Source organism: Aulonocara sp. 'chitande type north' Nkhata Bay, linkage group LG16, assembly GCF_057382095.1.
Source record: "Aulonocara sp. 'chitande type north' Nkhata Bay isolate Kocher_YH1m ecotype deep benthic linkage group LG16, A_spYH_male_GT1.1, whole genome shotgun sequence".
NCBI lineage: Eukaryota > Metazoa > Chordata > Actinopteri > Cichliformes > Cichlidae > Aulonocara > Aulonocara sp. 'chitande type north' Nkhata Bay.
Window position 1 is genome coordinate 38,126,194 of NC_141359.1, and position 22,956 is coordinate 38,149,149.

Below are 22,956 nucleotides of genomic sequence, written 5' to 3' on the forward strand. Positions count from 1 at the left end.
GATGTGCTCGTAGTCCTCATAATACTAGCCTGTGGCTATCGCTCACATATGTAAACACAGACTTTGTACTTTAATTTATCACATTGCCTTTTTAAAATCTTCATTATATCTCTGTATATATGAGACGGCAAAAAAAGCTTATTTACTCTTATTTACTGATATGCATGACAACACATTCCAGTTTAGTTTAACGAAAATGTATGTAAGTTTGCACGTAATGCACACAAAATGTGAACAATGTCTCCATTCATTTGAGATCAGCTACCACACATAACATATAATTCGTAGATGTGTGTTCTAAAAATAATAGTTGCATTGTTATATGTAGATGTTGATAATCCCAGTACGCTAGATTGATCTACGTGTCTTGGAGGAGAAACATACACACATTGCGATCATTACAGTGAGATTCTTACTGCTGCATATCCTGCATATAAGCTATATTTAGAAACAAAATTTCTGCTGCTGTAGGTTCCAGAGGTGCTCTGTGCAAACCATTGCTTTTGTAGCTGGATTATGTGGTAACTCGGTGTGCTTTAATCTGGTATGGTGGGCTGAAGACAAAGAGCACACGGCAACCTTTTTGAGCAGACAGTGACGTTATGACTCCAGAACTGTCTGTACAGAGCAGGTGCATATGGTGTTTTTGTGCAAGACTACTGAATACACTGCCTCTGAAGCACGCTCTGCCATTTGTAAGTCAAATAACACACCATCAAACTGGATGTCTGGGTTTATATATGCTTCACTACCCTGATGGTTTGTAAGCTAATTATGTATTCTGACTATAACTTTAATATATTTAGTCAAGCTTATATTGGTAAGTGCCAGGGATTTACTGGGCTTTTTGCATATTGGGTAAGCTTTGAGCTAACATGAGAACAGTGGAATCCCAATAGAGAATAAATAAATAAATATATACACACAAGATCCCTGAAAAAATATGTTTATCCTGGCTGATTAATCTTTAAATTATTATTCCCGCTGCGTCGCCTTACTTCCCTTCCATCTATGTTTAACTTGGCCATCAGTTACCTGCGATTTAGTGTCAAAACTGTTAAAACTGATCATTTGAGTATTTTGGTCACATAAATTTAATTCATAGATTTCTGGCCAACATCTGCAGGGGGTCTGCTGACTGTTGAAATAATTATAAGGCTCAGTAGGGGCAAGCTGAAAGCATTTTGAAGTACATCACTGACCTTCTGCCCTGTGTACGTACAGTTTCCCGTGTTCACTGGAGTGTATCCAACAGTGTGTGATGATGGTTGCCATGTGAGCCCCCATTAGATATGCAGGTTTGACTGTGCGTGGGGTTTTAAAAGGCTGAGGGTTTAAAAAGTGTTTGTGGCAGAAGTTGCAGCTGTTAGGCTGTTGCAGGTAAATTTGCATGCAAATAGTTCATTTATTGACTGCTGTGTTTTGTCAAGCATCCACTGGATCTTTATTAACTGACTAAATAGGTGGAAACAAACGCCTGTAAACCATGTATAGACTTAATCTGTCATGTGAGTGTGGTTTACTGGTTCATGAAAGCCTTCTTTCTTTGTCTCTTAACTTCCGGTTTTCTATGACAAATATCTAACATGATGTAGCTGATGAATTCGTTCAATATACCCCTCTAAAAACATTATATGCTCTGCTGCCTTAATGGCTGCAGAGTTCCAGACCTCCTCTGGCATTAACAGCAGCACAAGATCTGTGCACCAGGAGCTTCATGGGATGGGCTTGCATGGCTTAGCAGCTCCTGTAGGTATAAATGTTTACTAACTATATGTCATTCTTTTCAGAATATGTGTTTGTGACCTGGGCAATGACCTTTTTAAATGTTTAACTATAAGTTATTAAAAATTCATTTCTGATTACAAAGGTAAAGGTTAATATGAATGATATTTTCTTGCATCCTGTATCACTCTGCACTATTCTCATATATTACTCATTTATTGTGCATTGTAATTTAATGCATTTTAATGCCGTTGGGATGAACACATTTCCACACAGTCTAGCCAGCTTGTGATAGGTAAGAAAATCTACTACTGGAAATGCACTTTTTATTATTCCCAGACCAGCTGACCACATGTGAGACTTAAACATTTAGGTGTCAGTTTAATTGCTAATTAACAGTCACACTAGTGGCAGTGTATGTGGTGCAGAATCTCTATATGAAGGTTTCTTGTAGTTAATGTGGTTGATGTACTGCTGTCTCAACAACCGCATCCTGTGGGGCACAGACAGAATAGCAGAAGCGCCTACGTTTGGCTGTGGCTACTTCATTCATTGCTGTTCACTTACAGCAATGAATGAATATGATAATTACACTGACAGAAAACTCTATGAGCTCACCCCCAACTGTTCCTCACTGAGCCTGTTTCTGCTGGAGGATTTTTCCTGTTAAAAGGGAGTTTTTCCTTCCCACTGTCACCAAGTGCTTGCTGATAGGGGTTGTCCATCTGTTGGGGTTTTCTCTGTGTTCTTTAGAAACTTGACCTTACAGTATATAGCAGTTTGAGGTGACTTGTGATTCGGTGCTTTATAATTAAACAAATAAACAAAATTTATTTCAAATTAAATTTTAAATTCTACTGCCCCAGTCTGTTATTTAGCACCTTTACCCGTTTCAGCTTTATAATGTGGCTTTAGTCAAATCAGTGTTTTTTTTTCTAAACTTTGACTGATTACACACATTTATACTGAAACAGACTTTTGGTCGTTGAACTACAGATATATAATCAGATCAGTTGTGAAACTAAAAGCAGTTTGAATTGATAAGACTGACCAAAAGGCAGAATTTGTTTTTGTAGTGTATCCATTTAGTGTTTTCAGTTATAGTTCTGAGTTAACAAAGTTACTAATTTGATACATTAATGATAAAAATCTCTCATTTCGAAATGTGTTTCAGTAAGTTTTAGTGGTGCTTTACCGCCTGTTGTGGCTTTTCAGAGTCACAACATCTGAAAAGTCATCCAACCGTGACCCACTCCCACTGAGTCAAAGCCTGCTGTAATCAACTTCAGCAGCGAGTGGATAGAGATGTGGGAGTGCGAGTGTCAGTACACAAATATGCTTGTGAATGTGGATGCGTGTGCTACTTTGTGTTGAGGCATTTGAAGTGGGGCTCCTCCTGTGGCTGCTCTCTGAATACATTAGCTGGTTAAAGTGGCTAAAAGGAAGCATCCTCATGAGCAATGCAGTATGAGTGTGTGTAAATCTGTGTGTGTGTGTGCGTTGTTGGTTATAATGGTATTGTGCTATTATTAGTTGTGAGTGGGTTTTTGTCTGTGTACATGTGTAGACAGCGGTACAACAAACAGTTCAGAGATAACTCTAAATAGGACAGCGAGATTGTGTTAACATGTCCACTTCTTTAAAAATTATATTTATATATATTGTTCAAACTTTTTTTTTTTACATAAACTGCTGTATTTGTAGTAGGTGATCAAAGCGTGGTAGAGTAGCTGACACTGAAGAAAGGAGATCATCCTATGACAGATGTTCAGGAGTCGCTGCCCAGAACAAAAAAAATTGTATTTCTCTGTATGAATCTCTGTGATTTATGAAGGAAGTGGATTAATAATGAGCTCTGCAATGCACACAGTCTCTGACATTTGAAGTCTTCAGCAAAGACTTGATCTATAAATACTAATTAGCTCCTTCCAGCTTAAAGAAGTGTGTGAAAGATGAGACTGACTGACTGTAATCCTTCTGAGATCTGTGTTTCAAACCAAGAACAGGGTGATTTGGGCGCTTGTTGTCAGTTACCTGTTTTTCTTGATGTGTAAACATTTTCTGTGCCCTAGTTACATAATACATGCTGACTCGAAGTAGGTTTTGCATGTGAAGAAAAAAATAAATGTTGAATGGTGGAAAGACTTGAGGAAGGGCTATGGGGCTGGGTTGCATTCGATGATGCACCAACTATATTAGTTACTTTAAGAATATTTTGTACAGTACTGAATCTGTTAGCAAACTGAAAAGCATACAGGTCCACAAGTATCTGCACAATTACACATTTGTATTTTTTAGCTCTGTATGCCACCATGCTGGATTTTAAATAAAGCCATCACCTTGTGATGAAATGCAAATCTTCAGTTTTTAATCAAGGGTTTTAACAAGTTTTTAGGAATTACATTTTTAATTACAGAGTATCAACCAAAGATCCAGGAATCAAAATCATTGCATAAAAGTTATAATTTAAACTTTTAATAAAGTATTTGATTTCCAAGCAAAACATGGCTTAGTACTTGTTGGAGAAGTCCTTGTTGGTGATCACAGCGATAAGACGTTTCTTTAAGTTTGCACCTACAAGAAAGAGAAGTTGGATTCTATCTCATTTCTTTTTACTGAAATGCTTTAATTCAATAGAAGAAATGTAAAAACATCACATTGTTTAAAAATTGTCCTACATCTTACTTGTTCAGTTTTTTTCAACAGCAGTGGTGGAAATGTTCTGGACAGTGTGAACAGTGTACATTGGCTCTTACCATTAACACGCTACCAGAGATCACGAGCATGCTTCTATCATAAAATATCAAATGTTGTTAACATGTCAACAAGCTGAACCGTGAGCGAGCAGAAGGCTCAGAGGACTGTGTTACAGCACGTATACTTCGGTGGATATGAAATACAAACGGGAGCCTGTGTATTTGGGATACATAGTAGACTCTCTGTCCTAAAGCGCACAGTGACCTTGTACCAGTCAGCCCTTGGAGGGTTCAAAGTTCATTCATACAATGCTAAATGTTCTGCACCTCCACTTATTGTTACTGACCAATTAAAGGGACTAACTCTCTCTAACTCTCCCAGATGCTCACTCCTGGGTCTCTCAAGTGGCTTTGCTTCTTCAGTCAATAGTCAGACGTGTCAAGTACAGACACACACTCTCTCACCTTTTGCTGCATCTCGATTGGGCTTCTCTTCTCCTCATCAGCTTTCTGTCCATGAATGACCCACAGGGTCTCGTTAAAGCACAAAAGGAGACCACGTATCAAGGTTGTTTATTCTTGAGTCTCTCTTAAAATAAGCAGTGTTCACTTCTTGTTTATAAAATACTAATATTTTTCTACTTTGTCACCCACTGAATGTCCTGAATTATCGGTACCATCCCAGTAGGCTTCAGCAGATGTTATTGCCCCTATATCTGACATGTAATAAGGTATTCCCTAAATTTGTCAAACTGCGGCACAGAAACAGAAAAAGATAAAATAACTGTCTCAACATATAAAGAACTGAATGACTGATGGATTTAGCTTGGAGTGAGTTCCATGCATAGACACGATTTCTCACTGTCTTTCAGTCCACAGTACAGGAAGTTGGGGATATGAGTGCATGTGGGAGTGTGTGGTGTAGAACAGGATCCCAAAATAATACCCCAACAACCTCTATAACAGTGAACAGTCCACTCATTTTGTGCCATCGACGTACACAACAGACGAGGTTTACTGGGGGGGGTTTAATGTCCACTCCCAAAGTCTTACAGGGGAGACTGTCCTTTGGATTTACACTGCAGGCTCTTACACGGGTTAACAAGCACACTGTCAGAGCCTTCAGCAGCTCCAGTCACCTTATTGTGTTGTGTACCTGTTCTATCAGTTTAGTGTCAGAGCTCTGCAGTGGCAGCCAGGCAGTGAACGACAACAGCATTGGACATGTCTGCTCTCTGCTGCTGTCTGTGTTTAGTCAGACCAAGTGCTGACTTAACAAGCATGTGATGTAAAGTGGTCTATAAAGGTCTTTAACTCCATTTGTTGTCATCTGAAAAGATGGTGCGTCCGGAGTGGCCAGACAAAGCGTAGGCCCTGCCTGTAGACACTGATGAACTGTAGCTGAAGTGGAAGCAAAGATTTGTGCAAATAATCAGAAAACAGTCACTGGAAGATAAAGTGAGGCACAAGTTGGCTCTAAATTTCAAAGTCAAAGCAGCAGTTGTATAATGAGCAGCCTGGCCTTTCTTAAGGTGAAAAAGCCGAGGGAATCCAGAGTGGTGACGAGTTCAGTGCTGCATGAGCCACGATGTCATCCATCGTGAGCGGCCAGAGCCTCCACCTCCTCCTTTCAGACTGTAGCAGAGTTGCTTTTGCATAGTGACACCTCCAGTATAGGTTTTTCAAACAAAAGGCTGTGGCCTCAGTATACCACTCCATGCACTCAATTAATGCAGAGCTATTCACCCGCAGCAGTGCTAATTAAGTTTCAGCTGAGCTGAGTAGGTGCAGAGAGAGGGGGGGGAGATACCTGGGAGTTTATTTCACACTTCCAGGTTTTACCAGCGAGATATCAAATCACATTTACATGCAGCAAAGAATGATCCAGGGTACTGAAATCCTTGATTAGTGGACACAAGTGGATTGACTACAGAAGCTTAGAGCATGATTTTAACACGTGCCTGGTTCTTCATTCTGCTTTTCTTTCGTCTTTTTTGTATGTTTAAAAAGACGACTGGGAACAGTTGGCTAATTCGATGGATGTCATTTCTGTTTGCTGTCTTTTCTTTACTTTCCTGTTCACATCGCTCCTTACGCCGACATATTTTCCCTTCATAGTCTGCTTACCTGATATATCCCGAGGCCCTCAGTTGCTCAGTTTTTATATTTTAGCTGATTTTAAACCAACCATTTGAACCCACAGGGTTTAATTTACATTCCCCTCCCACTGATGGTGGTGCATATTTTGAGTACCTGTGCAGATCACTGGAGGAACAGAGTTAATTGCTTTCTTTAGGTGAAGCCAAGAAAAGTAAGCTCCAGTCCAACAAACTTTTTATTCGACTGCAGAGTTCACTTGCAATATTAAATCTAATGAATCTCAGAGTAATTTGCAGTTCAGCCAATTTTCTTTTGTAAGAGAAAAATCGAGAACAAAGGAAGAGAAACGTATATGATCAAAGTATGTAAATGTACCCGTACTATTTTTTTGTGAGTCGTCTTTAATAGTTGCTGCTCTTATCCTGTTTCTCCTCATAGTTGTGTGATAGCTTAATTAAGGTTTTTTTGTTTTCTTATTCTGCCACTGAGAAACTTCCTAGTCTGTATTGACATCTTAATTGGACCCAGTTGACAAAGAGTTTCTAGCTTAAAATCTGTGTGCACTCTATTGGTGTTTACTTCCACAGTTAATGTGTCATTTTGTCACCACATATTTGCCTTTTTTTTTTTTTTTTTAATTCCCTCTGTGATGTCACGTCATCTGCCAAATGAGGAAGAAGAGCCACTAAGTGTCACAGGCAGGGTTTTATTATAACAGTAGTCAGAAGATGAACTGTGAGCTTAAAATTTTCAGCCTTTAGTGAATTCTCTCAGCAGTTCTTGGATAGATTGACATACTAATGTCTATACGCACGTCACTGGCCACTTCATTAAGTATATCTTACAGTACAGAGTTTGCCCCATCCTTTTTCCTTCAGAACTGTCTGAACTCTTTGTGGTACAGATTCAGCAAGATGCTGGAAACATCCCTCTGAGATTTTGAGATGATATTGACACAGTGGTGTCACACAGTTGCTGTCAGCTGCTCATCAGTGATGCAAACCTTCTATTCCACCACATCCCAAAGGTGCACTATTAGATCTGTTGACTGAGGGGGTCACAATGAACTCACGATGAGCTTTGTCCTGAAAGATGGGTACACTGAGGTCATAAAGGGGTGGACATGGTCAGTAACAACACTCGGACAGGCTGTGGTGTTTAGGCGCTGCCCAGCTGGTACTAAGGGGCCCAACGTGTGTAAATAAAATATCCCCCACAGGATTTCACCTCTACTACCAGCCCTAACAGTTTAAGTAGTTTAAGTACCATATTTTCTGCACTATGAGGCGCACTGAAAATCCTTTAATTTTCTCAAAAATCGACAGTGCGCCTTATGTATTCTGGTTGTGATACAGACCTCAAACCGATTTTATTTGGTACACGGCGCTCAAAAATCTGTCAAAAAATGCTTTAGTACGACTTTGGTAAGCTACGAAGCCGCACCGCTTTATGGATTGTCGGAGAATTATGGTTACTGTAGTCAAGAGCCTCGTGGAGTAATCTGGGTCCTAAATTCAGTTACTTCAGGTCCCAAAGTCAAACGAACACTGCAGCATCACTGAGAGTTAAAAACTGTCTAAATTCTTTCATCTTTAATAAGATGATCAGCGTTGCTGCTTTAGCAGGTGTAACAATTAAGTTTAACATCCAGGCATCCATGAAAACAGAATTTATTAAATTTAACAGAGTTAGAAGTTAGCAGGAAGTTAGCTTGCTAGTTAGCTAAACATGATATAGCATGTTCTGACTGAGAGATTTGTTAAAAAATTCAAACGTACAGCTCTGCTGTCACTTCCAACATAAATGAAGACAGAAAACTAAACAGCAGTGACGTTTGTAGGGTTACTGAAGTTGGAATTGCTGGTATATAATGATGTGCTACGTGGTGGCTAGCGACACAGCTATGTTAGCATAACAAACACAGTGAAGCTGGAGGATGAACGCTAACTTTTTTCTACTCGTTAACTTGAGGGTTTCCAATGGTCAGGGACAAATGCAATCGCATGGCAGGATGCTGTAAACGGACCAAACTTCAGTCAGGAGAACAACTGAGATAATCCATCCACAATAGAAGGTTAGTCATTAATATACTGCAACAACATGGAAATAGAGCAGCTGTGAGAGAATTCAACATTAATGAATCAATGGTACGGAAGTGGAGGAAGCAAGAAGAATGAGTTGAGTAAAGTTTGACTTCTCTGACTGCTTTGTTTTGCTTAATGCGCCTTATAATCCGGTGCGCCTTATGGTCCGAAAAATACGATGCTTTCATATTATTTACACCAAATTCTGGCCCCATCATCCAAGCTCCTGCTGACCAGAGTGCTGTCCAGTGAGGTCTTCTGCTGTTGTGGCCCATCTGCTTCGAGGTTTGGCATCCTGTGCAGTCTGAGCTGCTCTTAAACACCACATTTAAACACCACAGCCCGTCCGAGTGCTGTTACTGACCATGTCCACCCATTTATGGCCTCAATGTACCAATATTTCAGGACAAAGCTCATTATGAGTTCATTGTGACCTCCACTCACCAGGTTGTACACCTTAGTTATAATGAGTACTACTTTGAGTTACTCTTGCCTTCATATTAGCCTGAAACAGTCCAGCACTTATCCTCTGACCTCTACCAGTGAACGGCCGCAAACTGGATATTTTCCCTTTTTCAGACCATTCTCTGTAAACACCAGTGATGGTTGTGTGGGAAAGTCCGAGCAGAGATCGGGAGTTTCTGGAATACTCAGATGAGCCCATTTGGCATCAACAACCATGTCACCTTCAACGTCTGTGGTGCTGTTTGGTTTTAACTTCTCCAGGCTGTCTTGACTGTGTCTACATGCCTCAATGTGCTGAATGGGACTGACTGGTTAAATAATTGCATTTAGCAAGTAGTTGATTAGGTATACTTGATGAAGCCTGGATCAAGCTGTTCAAATTTAATTAATGGAAGAGAAAAAGTTGTTTATAATTATTGTGCAGTAATTCTTCAAGTTACACCTTTTGTAATAGCAGCTTTGAAATATATTTGGCCCATTTTGATTTCCTCTTGGCTCAGTGTGTTTTGCCAGTTTTTTTTCTAATAACCAGAACTAAAAAAAATCAAGAAAACATCAACGTTTCATGCAAAATACAAAACAGACACGAGGCTGAACAGATGTTCACCAATCAAGGATGATTCTGATCCCTGACTCATTGATTTGTGCATCACTAGGTGTATGTCTTCAGTTTCACCATTTTTACTGTAGTCTTGTCCATTCTCAGTAGCTCTCTTTGCTTTTTTTTAAGCTGAGGTCACAAGCCAAGCAGTGTGACTGGCTGAGTATGTTAGTCAGTACGGTCTGATCTCTCTCTCTATATATATCAATATAATAAACCAAAATAGTAGGTTCACTTAGAAACAAGCAGTTTGGGTACCCAGACTCCAGCACACTGCGCTCATTCCTCTTCTAGCATTAATTAAAGTCTTAAGGGAGTAATCTCTCAACAGAGAATAGCTGATCCATCATCCCTCCATGGACCAATTCTCAGACCGCTGTCATCAATTCTTTTATGGTTGCTGGCAACTTTTCAGCATTAATGCCGTCTCCCCTGTTTGTGCACAGACTCTCTCTTTCTCTCTCCCATTTACTCTTTATTTTCTCATGCTCTCCATTTCTTGTTCGTACTCCAGCGACCTCAGAGAAATGTGTGCGTAACCAACAGGCCGCTCGACCTGACGCATAAATAAGGGCGTTGTTGTCAATGCACGGCACATTTATGTGAAAGGTTGGACAAGAGGGGGGGACTCTGTGACAAGGGCAGGACCCTGTGGTGGTGGATGGGTTTTAAAAAAAAAAAAAAAGAAAAAAGCAGAGGTATATTAAGAAGTGGGTCGACAGACGAGGATGCTTAGGAACCAAGGGTGCACAAATATTAATTTAGTCACAAATAAGCTAGCTAAATATTTATAGCAAAAAAAAAAAGGCCAGTTGAAAGCACAGATGGATTAAATCCATCTGTTTGGAATGATTTGTGTGCTGTTCTTTGGGGAAAAGATCATTTACTCAAAATACATTCAGCAGAAGACCATGTGAGCCTGTAGCACATAGTTTCTCATTAGAAATTTAAATAAACAGAGTAGGATTAACCTGCTGTTTAGGGCCTAAGTCAGATTCAACTCTTTTTGGGGGGCCTAACTTCTACCCCATGTCCGCATACTTGGGAAATGCTAGCAATCTGTGCAGAGTCATACCTGCATCATCATTAATACTAGTAAAAAATGTCCCCTGTGTTGTTGTTATGTGTGAGCAGCAACCTCAGTTACAGCACTTTCTATGATTTATAATGTGTGTAGCTAACAGCCTGACCTTGCATTTTCTAGTGTAGACCAAATAAAGGAAACCTTTTCACAACAGAGTAAAGCTGCTGCAGCTCAAATTAATAGCCTGTAGCCTCAAAGTGTGTGTGTGAGTGTGTGAGAGTGTGTGTGAGTCTTGTAATGTCTCTGGACTGTCACAAAGTGCTTGCTGAAACATCTTTCTGTAATATTATAAGGTTTTTACTCTACAATGTAAAGCAAGTATAAGCTATCTGAATAAAATTGAATTGAAACAGTGTTTAGAGGAATAATGGGATTAAAAAGAAGTTAAGATGAAAAGGATGTTGGCAAGAAAAGCCAAATGGTTTTAAAGGATGGAAAACTTAAACCGTGACTAAAACTAGCGGGTAGCGGAGGAGGGGAAAAAAGAGGATGGAAAGTGGAGGTCACACACAGCTTGGTTGGACCAGATGCCACCAGGAGATATGAGTCGAAGTAACGACAGAGGGGCGTTTACAGGACTCGTGCATGGTGGGTGGGGGTGGAACGATGTCAAGCATAACCTGAAGGGGCATGATCGAGTAGGGGGGGGGGGGGGACACATGGTAAGGAAAGAGGAAGACACTAAGGACCAGAAGGGATATGGCCAAGGAACGTCTACTCGATACAGACGTCGTTATTATCAAGATGTCAAGCACTCCACGTCTCGGGCACTAGATGTGCCCCGAGTGAGGAAAACTTGAAGAATTTCATTTTTAAACTATCGGACGTAAGAATTTAAACGTTTGTCTTTTTGTTTTGGGTTTTTGTGCTTGTAGATTTTACGTACATTTACTTGCAGTGTAACATCTGCATAGGACTGATACTGTGCATAGTACAGTTAAAAGAGATGTAATATTTGGTGAAATTAATATTCTAGTTTTGCAACAGTGGCTGTTATTTATCTTGTTGTTGTTGCTTGTTTAACAGTGTTTATGCATCATACTGTACCCCTATACATGTTGCATTTTTAGCAGGGTGCCATCACTGTACATCAAGAAATTAATTGACAAATCTGCCGAAGGTCATTTGCATATTTTCAGTGTAGTAAAATTCAAATGACCCTTGATTTTTCTGGATCTACATTTGTGTAGTGTCGCCTCAGATTAGCCTAGTCCTCGTGCATACTTCTTACACTTGTTTGTCTTTTTGTTTTGTTTGTTTTGCTTCCAATTATTTGGCAAGAAGTTAACATGTGGAATGAAAAAGTGCCTTACAGCGTCTAATATGTCCAAAACTAGCATAGCGACCTAAAAAGTACATTAAAATATCTTCAGTTAGATCAGTGTTTGTGTTTTTTTTGCCATTTTTGGTTTTAAATGGGGAAAAAGCAACACAGCAACATTTTTACTTCTAGTTTTCCCATCTAACTCTTTTCTTCTCTTTACCTTCTCTGTCCTCAGGAGGACTTTCGGAATAAGGTTCAAGATTACATCAAGCATTACGCCAGATGATAAAAGCATTGGTGACCCGCTGCAGCCTGCACCAACTAACCAAACTGCTCTACCTTGCCTCTGCTTCTCTTGGCCAACTCCCCTCCCACATGTGTGAATCAGCAGCTGACTCTTTGACTCGTACCACTCCCCTCCCTCTCGACACCACAGCTCTGGCGACGCCCCGCCTCTTCTGTTCACCCAATTGCAATAAACTTCACATCGCAGGAATGAAATAAAAATAAAAAAAAAAGTCACACGTTGAAGAGAGGACTTACATACACAAGAAAATAACGCTTTAGTTAATCGGCCGAGGGTTACAGTGACCACAGTGTCTGTCTGTTGTGGCAAGACACACGAATGACGCCACCCCGCTGACGAGCCCGTCGGACACGAGCCACGTGGCGATGGAATTGGATGCGATGTTTAACTGAAGAAGACAACAAGTCACGCTTGGCTATTTTTAAATTTGATGACTCAAGAGGAAGATTATCTGTTACTGTCAGTTCTCTGTTCCAGTGCCTGCCATGTTTGTGTCACTAAAGTGAAAATGCATGTGAGTTCACACACACACACACACGCAGTCACAGCCTGCAGTAAAAGGTGAGCACATGGAAAAACACACATTGGTTGGAAGTTGGAAAGCCTGCAGCCCCCAGCCCCATTAGACAGCATGTGAATGACCACACTGACCCATTTTAATGTCATTCTCTCTGCATGTGTACACACACACACACACACACACACACACATGCACGCAGACACAGCTGTGTGTTTTCAGTTCCAGTGACATAAAATACTGCCACAAAAACAGCCAAATGCACTGTTCATTTTTCAACTTCATCTCTTGTCTCTGCACCACTGCCCTCTTCACTTCTTTGTCTTTTTTACTGCATCTGTCTCTGTTACGCACGCACGCGCGCGCACACACACACACACACACACACACACACACACACACACACACACACACACACACACACACACACAGCACAGGTGAGCGCACATGTGAAGTTCTGTGTTGCAGATGGAGAGGTTAAAACAGTACAGTCAAAACTTCTGGCATGCTGGCTCTTCATGTAAGCGAAACAACGACTGGTTTTAAAGAAGTGATGACATAAGAGTCTGATAACAGCACTAAGCAACAAAGTGCTAAACACGGTAAAGAATCTGTCAAAGAAAGAAAAGTTGGAGGAAACCTTAAACACGACTCCAAATGACCTCCTGGATGTACGTAGGCAACACTTGAAGAACGATCTTGAGTCATTTTGTCATCAACCACGTGCACTGCAGCTCCGAACTGTTCCAAAGATTATTGAGAGACGTGCAGCCACCTTTCAATGATCTTTAAAGTGAGCTGCGAAAAGAACAGGTGACTGTCAGGTGAATTCACAGCAAGCACTCCCTCCTGCCTGCTCCGGAGCTGCAGAGTGTATCGTATCCCACCAGACAGTCCTGACATTCTCCAGAGTTCATGTGTGAAAATGTCTCCAATGAAGATCAATAGGTGCAAAGAAAGCCTTACAACTTTTAAACTCAGTCATTTTTTTTACTTTATAGTCACTGTTCAGTGCTGAGCCAAACTGATATTGAGGTTTTTGACTGATCTGCACAAACCCCCTCGTTCTGCTCCCTTAGGGAGATTTCCGAGCTGACTGTATCTTTCTAAAAATGGCGCTATTTCAGTCTCTCCCCCTTTGTAAGCAGACTGTATGATTTCACTATCTGAATGTGTGTGGAGAAAACAATAGCAGAGGTTCATAAAGACCACTCTGTAAATGATATCTGCATACAGACGTGCAGAGTCTGCTGTTATTGTTTGTAGCCAGAGTTCAACTGATCGGTGAGCAGGCTGTAGTTGCATGCAGGTGTAAGTCATAACTGGCCAAAAGAATATGAAAACTTGGCCCAAATATATCTCCACTGGGTGCATCAGAAGCCCAGAAGACTTGAACGCTGGTTCAAGCAGCTACTTTAAAAGGCAGGTTTCCAGATTGCATGAAAACAGATGGCAAGATGACATGCTAGCAGGATTACTAGCTAGCTAATGTAAGTGGCTTCAGATCTGTTAGAGACTGCAGGAAGGCGTCATTCTGGACATCTATGAAATCTATGAAAGTGCAGTACTTAACAAAGCCATTGGAACGCCTGTCATAAAAACAGGAATCACAAATATTTGAGAATTCTGTCAAAAATATGTTTTTTTTCTTTGTTTATGCAAAAACAAACCGATTTTACATTTTTATAGGTGAATTTGATCTGCAGCACTTCTCTGAGACATCACATTCAACAACTAAAACGAATTTTTCTATTCAGTAATGCAAGTTAACATGTAATTTGGCATCTTAATAAAAATAATAACAATAATTGCTAATAATTGTGATTTACTTTTTCAGCGTTTTTGTGAAACAGGAAATTTAAAATGTCAGGGATCATAACAATAACTATATTTTACCATTTAAAAATCCAATTTTGATTAAGAGCTTGTGTGTACTGCAGGATTAAGCATTACAGAAACATAAACAATGATTTTGGTCATTACTAATACTTTTGATTTAGGGCAGCAGTGGGGTAAACCTTACCCTGGGGGTGGGGGGATGGGGGGGTCTAATAAATGTGTGGAGCTCTGCAGGCTCGGTCACAGTCAAACACTGGGGAAAAGGGGAGGTTAAAAAAACTGCACAGCTTTGGTGGGAAACACTCTTGAGGCAGTTGACATGTTTGACACTGGATTAAATTGCTACCTCGAGTGCTAGTTAACTAGTTAAACTATATTTGCGCCTCTCGGTTGACTAGAGCAGATTATGCTTTGTGGGATGGCCGCTAGGAATTCTGGACTAACTACATAATGTCTCCATGAACCTCTGCTGCTGTGGGTTTTGGCTAGTGATTGTGTTTTTATGTGTGTGTGTGTGTGTGAGCGTGTGTCGTTTGCCCGGCCCTGGCTATTGCTGTGCCTCCGGTTTGAGTCTGTAAGTATCGCCTGTTTTCACCTGTTCAGCTTTGTTTTCACGTCTGCATGAGGAAAACGTCTGTGTGTGAGTGTTGCAGTCTACCGAGGATGTGGAAATGTAGAGGCAGAAGATTGAATTTTTGTGTAGGAAGTGTGCGTGTAAGATTAACAAAAATGACAGTTTGTGCTCCTGGAGTGTGTCTGTGTGTGTGTGGGCAGTTACAGTGTGACTTGTGGAGACGATGTGACTTGTTAGCATGCTCTGGTTTCCTCTTTCTTTTTTAAAATCTGGATTCATCAGCTCAGATCATTTTTATTTTCTTAGCAAACACAACAACACAAAGCACCCGACTCTGCCAAAATAAAAGACCCAGGACTTTAAAAACAGAGTGACAGCAGTCCCAGATCTGGCTACACCACGCTTCATTAATTGGCAACAAATTGTCTCGGTAGTTTTTGCCTCAGCCCAACACTCAGTGCTTTTTCTTGGCCTTAATAATACTTTTGCTTGCTGTTGGAGATCTTGTTATCGGTGTCCTTTAGTTTGGCAGTTTGTGTTGTTGGAGGTAATTTGTTTTGTTTTCTCCTCTTCTTCGGATGTTTCTCTGGAAATGTCTTCGCTTCAGTTAAACTCCAGGGCCAGAGGAACGAGATTAACAATCTGTTCTTCTTCAGATCCTCGACATTTTCTTTCTCAGATTGTATATCCATTTTTTAAGATATATTAAAGAGTATATAAATGAAACTAACGTGTCTTGTTTCTTGTGTTGATCGAGCGTTTGGTGACGTGTGCTGTGTCTGTGTCACTTCACAAAGGATGATTATTTTAACTGTCTGCTGCCGCGCTGCTGTCTCCAACCATTGACTGTGACACTAGTTAAGTGGCTGCTTGAGGCTGACCGTTAACAAAGTAATTATATATGTACATAACAGCTTCTGTGTAGCGCCCATTCTGTGGTTGTAGTTCTGTTATCAGACTAATCCAAACTGAGCATGCCTGGAAATAAAGGAAGCTCTGAGGTGAGCTAAAACCAGGCTGAGAGTAGAAATTATGAGACACGGGTATCACAAGTAATTCTTCACTTTACCAATATGCAATTTTTTTAAAGCATTGAAAGGTACTTTAAATGACTTTAAATAAAAATGTGGAGTAAATGATTAAAAGGAGTAACAAAATTTGAGTGTTTACAAAAAATATTAAATGTGTTTGCTGCTTTTCTCCTTCTGTGCATTTGCTTCTCACACATTTGTGCATACGTGCACACGAAGTGTACATTCAGCACACAACCGTCAGCCTTTCAAAGTTTTGACTTGAATGGAAAAGGGACGCAGACAGTGCTGACGTCTGTCAGTCATCCCCACAGCCTGTCATTACGGCGGGTTTTGGAGGATGCGCAGTCGCACTGTTCCCGTGCCCTGTGGCTATGCAGCCTCGTGGATTTCCTGTGTGTGCAGTGACAGCTGACAGCCTCAACCAAATAATGAGAAGGCTGAGTGCTATAAATCATATTTCTCCAGTTCCCTGGGTATTCCAGGCCCCGCTCACCTACAGTGACTGTTCAGCCTGAATATAATCTAACCAATCGAGTCCTCTCCACCCACACTCAATTATCTTTAAGCAGATGTTTCCATATCCTTTAAAAGCAGGCTGTAAATAAATAAATACTAATGCAATAAAAACATAATGGGGAACTTGAAACCATGTGGATTCCACACCTGTCTGCTGCGTTAGGGAAGAGATTAATGGGCTCCAGTGATTGGTCGGATTGGTCGGTCTGATTCTTATTCAAAATACACTCACTGGACACTTTAACACTTTAACAGTGGTGGTAAAGTCCACAAGCAGCAGTTCTCTGGGAGAAAATTCCTTGTTGATGCCAGAGGTCAGAGGATGATGGTCAGCCTGCTTCGAGCTGGAATGCAACAGTAACTCAAATAACTGCTCATTACCACCAAGGTGCAACAAACCTTCAACAGATGGGCAAAAGCAGCAGAGGATCGCACCGGGTGCCGCTCCTGTCAGCTAAGAACAGGAAGCTGAGGCTACAATTTGTACAGGCTCACCAATTTTTGCTCCAACATTCGGATGGCAGGATCACAGTTAGGTCAGAACACCATAAAAGCACAGCTCCATCCTGTCTTACCTCAACAGTTCAGGCTGGTGGTATGGGGAAATGTTTCATTTGCACACTTTGGGGTCCTTAGTACCAACTGAGCATCACTGCTGATCATGTGCGCCTTTTATGACCACAGTGTGCCTGTCTTCTAATGGCTGATTGCAGGATAAAGCCACAAAGTGAACTATCAAACTGGTTTAATTAACATGATAAGTTCACTGTACCTAAAATGCAGTAAAGCATGTGCATCAAATCAAAAATAAAGCATTACTAAGTACTGTCTGACTAAAATATCCTATAATATAACTTAACTGTACTAATTATAATTCAGTTTCAATCATTATCTCTTCCACAGTGCATCTTTTGTCCTGTCTTCCTCCCTTCAACCCAGAGATTCCTGTTAAATGGGAGTTTTTCATTCCCACTTTCACCAAGTATTTGCTCATAGGGAGGTCGTCTGATTGCTGCGGTTTTCTGTATTATTATTATTATTGCGGGGTCTTTACCTGATAACATTACCTGATATTGTGATTAAGTTCTATATAAATAAAATTATGTTGAATTAAATTTAAATACCTAACATTTTATGAGGAAGTGAGTCGTAAAAGAACAACAAATCGGTTAATCAGCGTATAAGAAAATATATATTAATATAAATGTACACTACGTGTGAAATGAAATTCCAAATCAGAAATAATTTGTGCAGTTACTCTACTTTTAAAGATTAGAGATAACTTAAAGGATTAAACTGCATGCGTTCACTCCAGATCCAGATAATTTATAATTATCATCAATGTCTCTGTGGTACATTGGAGCGTTAAATCATTTTAGATACTTTTGAAATTATTTGTTTTTTACTCTGTGGCTTTTCAGCTGAGTGATGCTGTTGCATGTTATGTAATTGAACCTCACTACCTGAGCAGCAACTGTAGTTTTAAGGGCATTACATATTACCTAACAACTGCTCCATTTATAGTTAAAACCAGCACTGTAGAATTAAAAAGAAAAAAAAACTTTGTCGGATGATCAGCAGTTAAACCAAGCGTTCGTCACCCTTGTGTGTCTGAAGTAATTCACGCGTAAAGCCAGGAGTGCTCATGTTTATCTAAACTGAAAATCCTGTCAGAGCTTAAGTTTGATACCCTCTCTTTTCCTCCTCATCTTCAGGCATCTCTCACCCACACACACAATTACTTCCCATCTCTCCTCTTTTCCCCCTCTTCCAAACAACAACAACAGATGCAGCGATCCGATCCCGAGATGTGCAGTGAAACCAGTGTAGCAGACAAGATAATCAGAGGATGTAAATTGTATTTGCGCCCATCAGCATCCAGTGTGAGTTTCCTGTGTGTGCATTCGCTGAAGGGCACGGGAGGTTCAGGGGTTACATCAGAGCAACAGTGGTTTTTATTTTTAGGCACTCACTGAAGAACAGTCTGAACAGGATCATTATCTACCTACAGTATGTGCGCTCTCACTTCCTGCTGACATGCACATCAGGTTATCTTATGGTGGCTGTTACAGAACAAAATATCATGTTTCTCCCCTTTCAGTGGCAGTACCATTATTTTTTTACTTTTTGTTTTTTTTACCTTCTCATTTTTCTGGCTGTCTGCAGCATCTGCAGCACATTACGTGCAGCAGAGTAAAAGTTTTGTCTAAATATGGAAGGCAGGTCAGTGCGGACACACTCGTATAGAGTGCGGGGAGAAAATTGCAGGTTATTGGAAATGTCAGTCAGCACCGACGCTGGAGATTAAGAGCCGATGTCAGAGAGTTGTGCAATTTTCTTTGTGTCTTAATTCTCTGTAAATGTGAGTGTTGTGCGTGTTTGTTTTCTCTGTCCATCTGTCTATTTGTGCGTTTGTGTTGGTGCCCTGGTGGGCGTTCGATGTCAGCTGCTTATTTCTCTGCTGCTTCTCTGTCTTTCCATCACTCAGCTGCGTGCAAACTTCCGTTCGTCGGCCACGCTCGCTGCTTCTAGCTGTTTCCAAGCTGTATCTCATTTCTTCAGCTATTTACCGCTCACTGGTTCTGAACAAAATTGCAGCGCTGGGCTGGAGCACTGTGAGGAAAACTCAAGTAAAAAGTCTCTGTGGCACAGACAGCCGTGATCCTCCACACCCATTAACACCCTATGTGACTTATTAGCAGTGTTGGTCAAGTTACTTGAAAAAAGTAATCAGTAGCTAATTACTGATTACTTCCCGAAAAAGTAATCCCGTTACTTTACTGATAACTTATTTTCAAAAGTAATTAGTTACTTAGTTACTTTTTAAAACATGATTTACACCCTGAATAGGTGATAAAGTGATAGATCTTTCATCCCAATTTTAATTTTTCTGCATAATCCATCATACAAAATGTAATCAAATGGAAAAGTCTCTTTTTAAAACTTGTTTTATTAGTTTTAATCTTTTAACTTTATGCATCAAGCAAAAATTAAATTATATGCAACATTCTCTGACTGGAAGAAATTTGTTTAACATTTAAACCTATTTTCTTCATATTCCATCACATAAAATAGTTCAGTTCATTTTTATTTCAAACATTTCAAACATGTGCCTTCACAATCATTACAAAATATCATTCCATTATTTGTTTGAAAAGGAGTAGGCAGAAGTATTTACTTATTTGTCCCTACCCCCTCAAGTTTTACCTCTCATTCATTTATTTTTTTTGTCTTAAATTAAACAAACAACATATGAAACATATGAAGTAAAGCAAATAAAATAGTTTTTTGTGTTTACACTCACTCTTTCAAATAGATGCAAGTAAAACAGAGCAGAAAATAAATAAAATCAAAGACTCAGCGGTCCTGTTGCTCTGTTTTCACCTGTTTAGCAGGAGTGGGGCAGGCGGAGGTTTGCCCTGGTGCAGGTGTGTCGCAGCGGTCAGTAGAAGGATCTGGGAGTTTCTCTATGAATTTCACATTCCAGCGATTATTATAGCTTTAGTAATAATAACTTGAAGTGATTTTCTGGTTGACTTGTTTATGGAAACCCTTCCTTAAAGTCCCACCACAGCATTTCAGGTGAGTCGTGTTATGAACTTTAGATCAGCAAACGTCACTTTAACACTTACCAACGATCAGTTAATCAGTCATCTGGCTGTTACTTTCCCTCCTCCTTAATATAGAAACAGTAAGGGGTGTGCTTAGTTTTTCACACATGAAAACAACAACTGTTTATCACAGCTGGTAATGAGAGAAAAAAACTGAAAGTTGCAGAGGTTTTACTTTCGACTTCCATCTTTGGGTTGAGAAGTTAACATGACAGACTGTGTTTGTGATGGAGGTCCTGTGTGAGCAAATGCATAATCCCAGTCTGAATATTAGTTAGGCTCTCATGTAGTGCTTGAGCTGAGGTCTTTTTGTCTGCATTTTCTTTCCTACTTTTCCTTTTTTAGATCAGGAATTTCCGCTTTTCTTAAGTCACACATGTTTCTGTAACTCCTGTCTCAGTAGTTTGAGCTGAGCTCGTTTTTATAAGTTGGAGGAATGACGTTCTCTGCGAAACGACATGCAGATAATACCGCATATTAATATATGTTGCATTAGTATGTTTTTCAGTCTAGCAAATAACATACCATGCAAATCTAATTAAAGTGTAGATATAGAGTCACTGTCAAAAAAATGCATGGCTTTATTAGGCACGCTAGTACATTTTGTTATCAAGTTCAACATAGCCAGCCTCTTTTTGTGTGATCTGTCTTACAAAACCTAAAACCCATCAGAGATGGTGTGAGAAAGTGTTTGCCCCCTTTCTGATTTCCTATATTTTTGTATGTTTGTCACACTTAAATGTTTCAGATCATCAAACAAAGTTAAATATGAGACAAAGATAACACAAGTAAACTCAAAATGCAGTTTCTAAATGAAAGTGTTTATGATTAAGGGGAAAAAATCCAAACCTACATGGCCCTGAAAAGGTGATTGCCCCCTAAACCTAATAACCGATTGGGCCACCATTAGCAGTGTTACGGCCCTGGCCATAATTTGGATCAAGGTGGCTGTTTGGATTGTTTCACCCAGGCGCTCCTGTACCCCTAGACCAGGCTGTAACAACCAGCAACTGAGCAGCATGCTCTCATAAAAAGGACTTTTTGGCTCTTCTTTCATGCAAAATGGACCAATGGAGGGCTGCCTACTCCCATCACAGACCGATCAGATGAACAGGTGATGAAGGGCCTAGATAAAGAATATTAAAGAAATATAACAGTAAAACAGAACAGGGATGTTGCATGAAAGAACTGTTAATCCTGTGAATCCATAATCATTATAAGTGAAATGAGCTGAAAAGAAGGATGCTATATTTCTTTTACCGCTCTGCGCTGCTGTTTATTCAAACGTGACAGCTGAACATCAGGGCTCTGAAACCTTTGGCACATTTCAACGTGTTCACTGCTTACACTCTCCAACAGGCTGATGAAGGAGATGTGGAAAACACTTTCGTTTGTTGATGGCTCGAGTGTATGAATGATATATAGCTTACAAATGTAACTGATCGGTTTTCCAATCTGCGATCTATCAGCGGCAGTCCCAGCAAGTGAGAAAAACATTTTTTGTATTTCTACCTGCATACATTTAAATTCCAGTGATAACACAATGCAGTCAGGTTGTGCTGCTACAGTTTTTCAGCTGCCTTTAATGCACTGATTTTAATATGATGTGAAGTTGAATATAGAATAGAATAGAATAGAATAGAATAATCCTTTAATTGTCAAACAGGGGGAAATTTGGTTGTAACAGCAGAAAAAAAACACAAATACAAACAGAACAGGACATAGAACATCTTAAGCAGAAAATGTATTTAATATAAGCTAATTGTAAATAAAACAGCCCATTTAAAACCCAAATCTGAGCTCTGGAGTAGGTTATGTGCTCAGCAGTTGTTACCATGGTGATTTTGGTCCCAGTCACACACAGGTCTAAAAACCGGTTGGCAACCATTTGGAAACCACTGTCGTAGTCGGTGACCAACTTGCAAGTGGATGCTGGTGGTTTGCTGTAAAATCAGTTGCTGAAGCATAAAGTCTGGTCAGTTACCCCGGTAACCACTGTTTGCAAGGGAAAAGCGTTTTTATTCCACAAGTGGCAGGAGAGCAGGGGAGGGGTTTCTGGAGGTTGCTGGCAGCTTGCTTTGTTAGCAGGTTGCCATGGTCACCAGTAGGTTGCATTGAAGAAATCAACTTATCCGCAAATGCAAACTACTCATCAAGCAGTACTGGGACTCTGAAAGATACAACGTGAACTGGAAACAAAGAACCTTCAATGTAAAAGTTGCAACTTTGGAAACGTGCTGTTTGCAGCAGTAACTTTGATTTGATAGTGATGTTCTCCATTTCAAGTTTGTGTCACACTTTTTTAACTTTCACTATACTTTAAAGAGTAAACAGTGAGTGTTTTTAATGCAAACTGTGGGCAGCTACGGAAATCTGCTAGCAACCAAAACAATCACAAAGAGGATTTTGGTGCAGTCGATTGCATCTGGAAAATGCCGGCAACCTCCAGCAACCACTCGCCAACTGGCCAGAGTACACAGATTTTTCCTGGAGATTCCCGTTTGTGTTGCTGACAACTCTGATTTTAATCTCAGCATAA

At 40.2% G+C, this 22,956-nt stretch overlaps 1 protein-coding gene across 1 annotated transcript in view; it reads left to right on the forward strand.

The window, feature by feature from the left end:
- The window catches only part of ube2f (ubiquitin-conjugating enzyme E2F (putative)), a 54,626-nt gene extending 39,758 nt beyond the window's left edge, over window positions 1–14,868 (forward strand). The window contains exon 10 of the mRNA XM_086266047.1: window positions 12,255–14,868. Coding sequence (XP_086122173.1) covers window positions 12,255–12,305 — 51 coding nt within the window. The 3' untranslated portion in view covers window positions 12,306–14,868. The remainder of the gene's footprint in view (window positions 1–12,254) is intronic.
- Window positions 14,869–22,956: the final 8,088 nt, after the last annotated feature.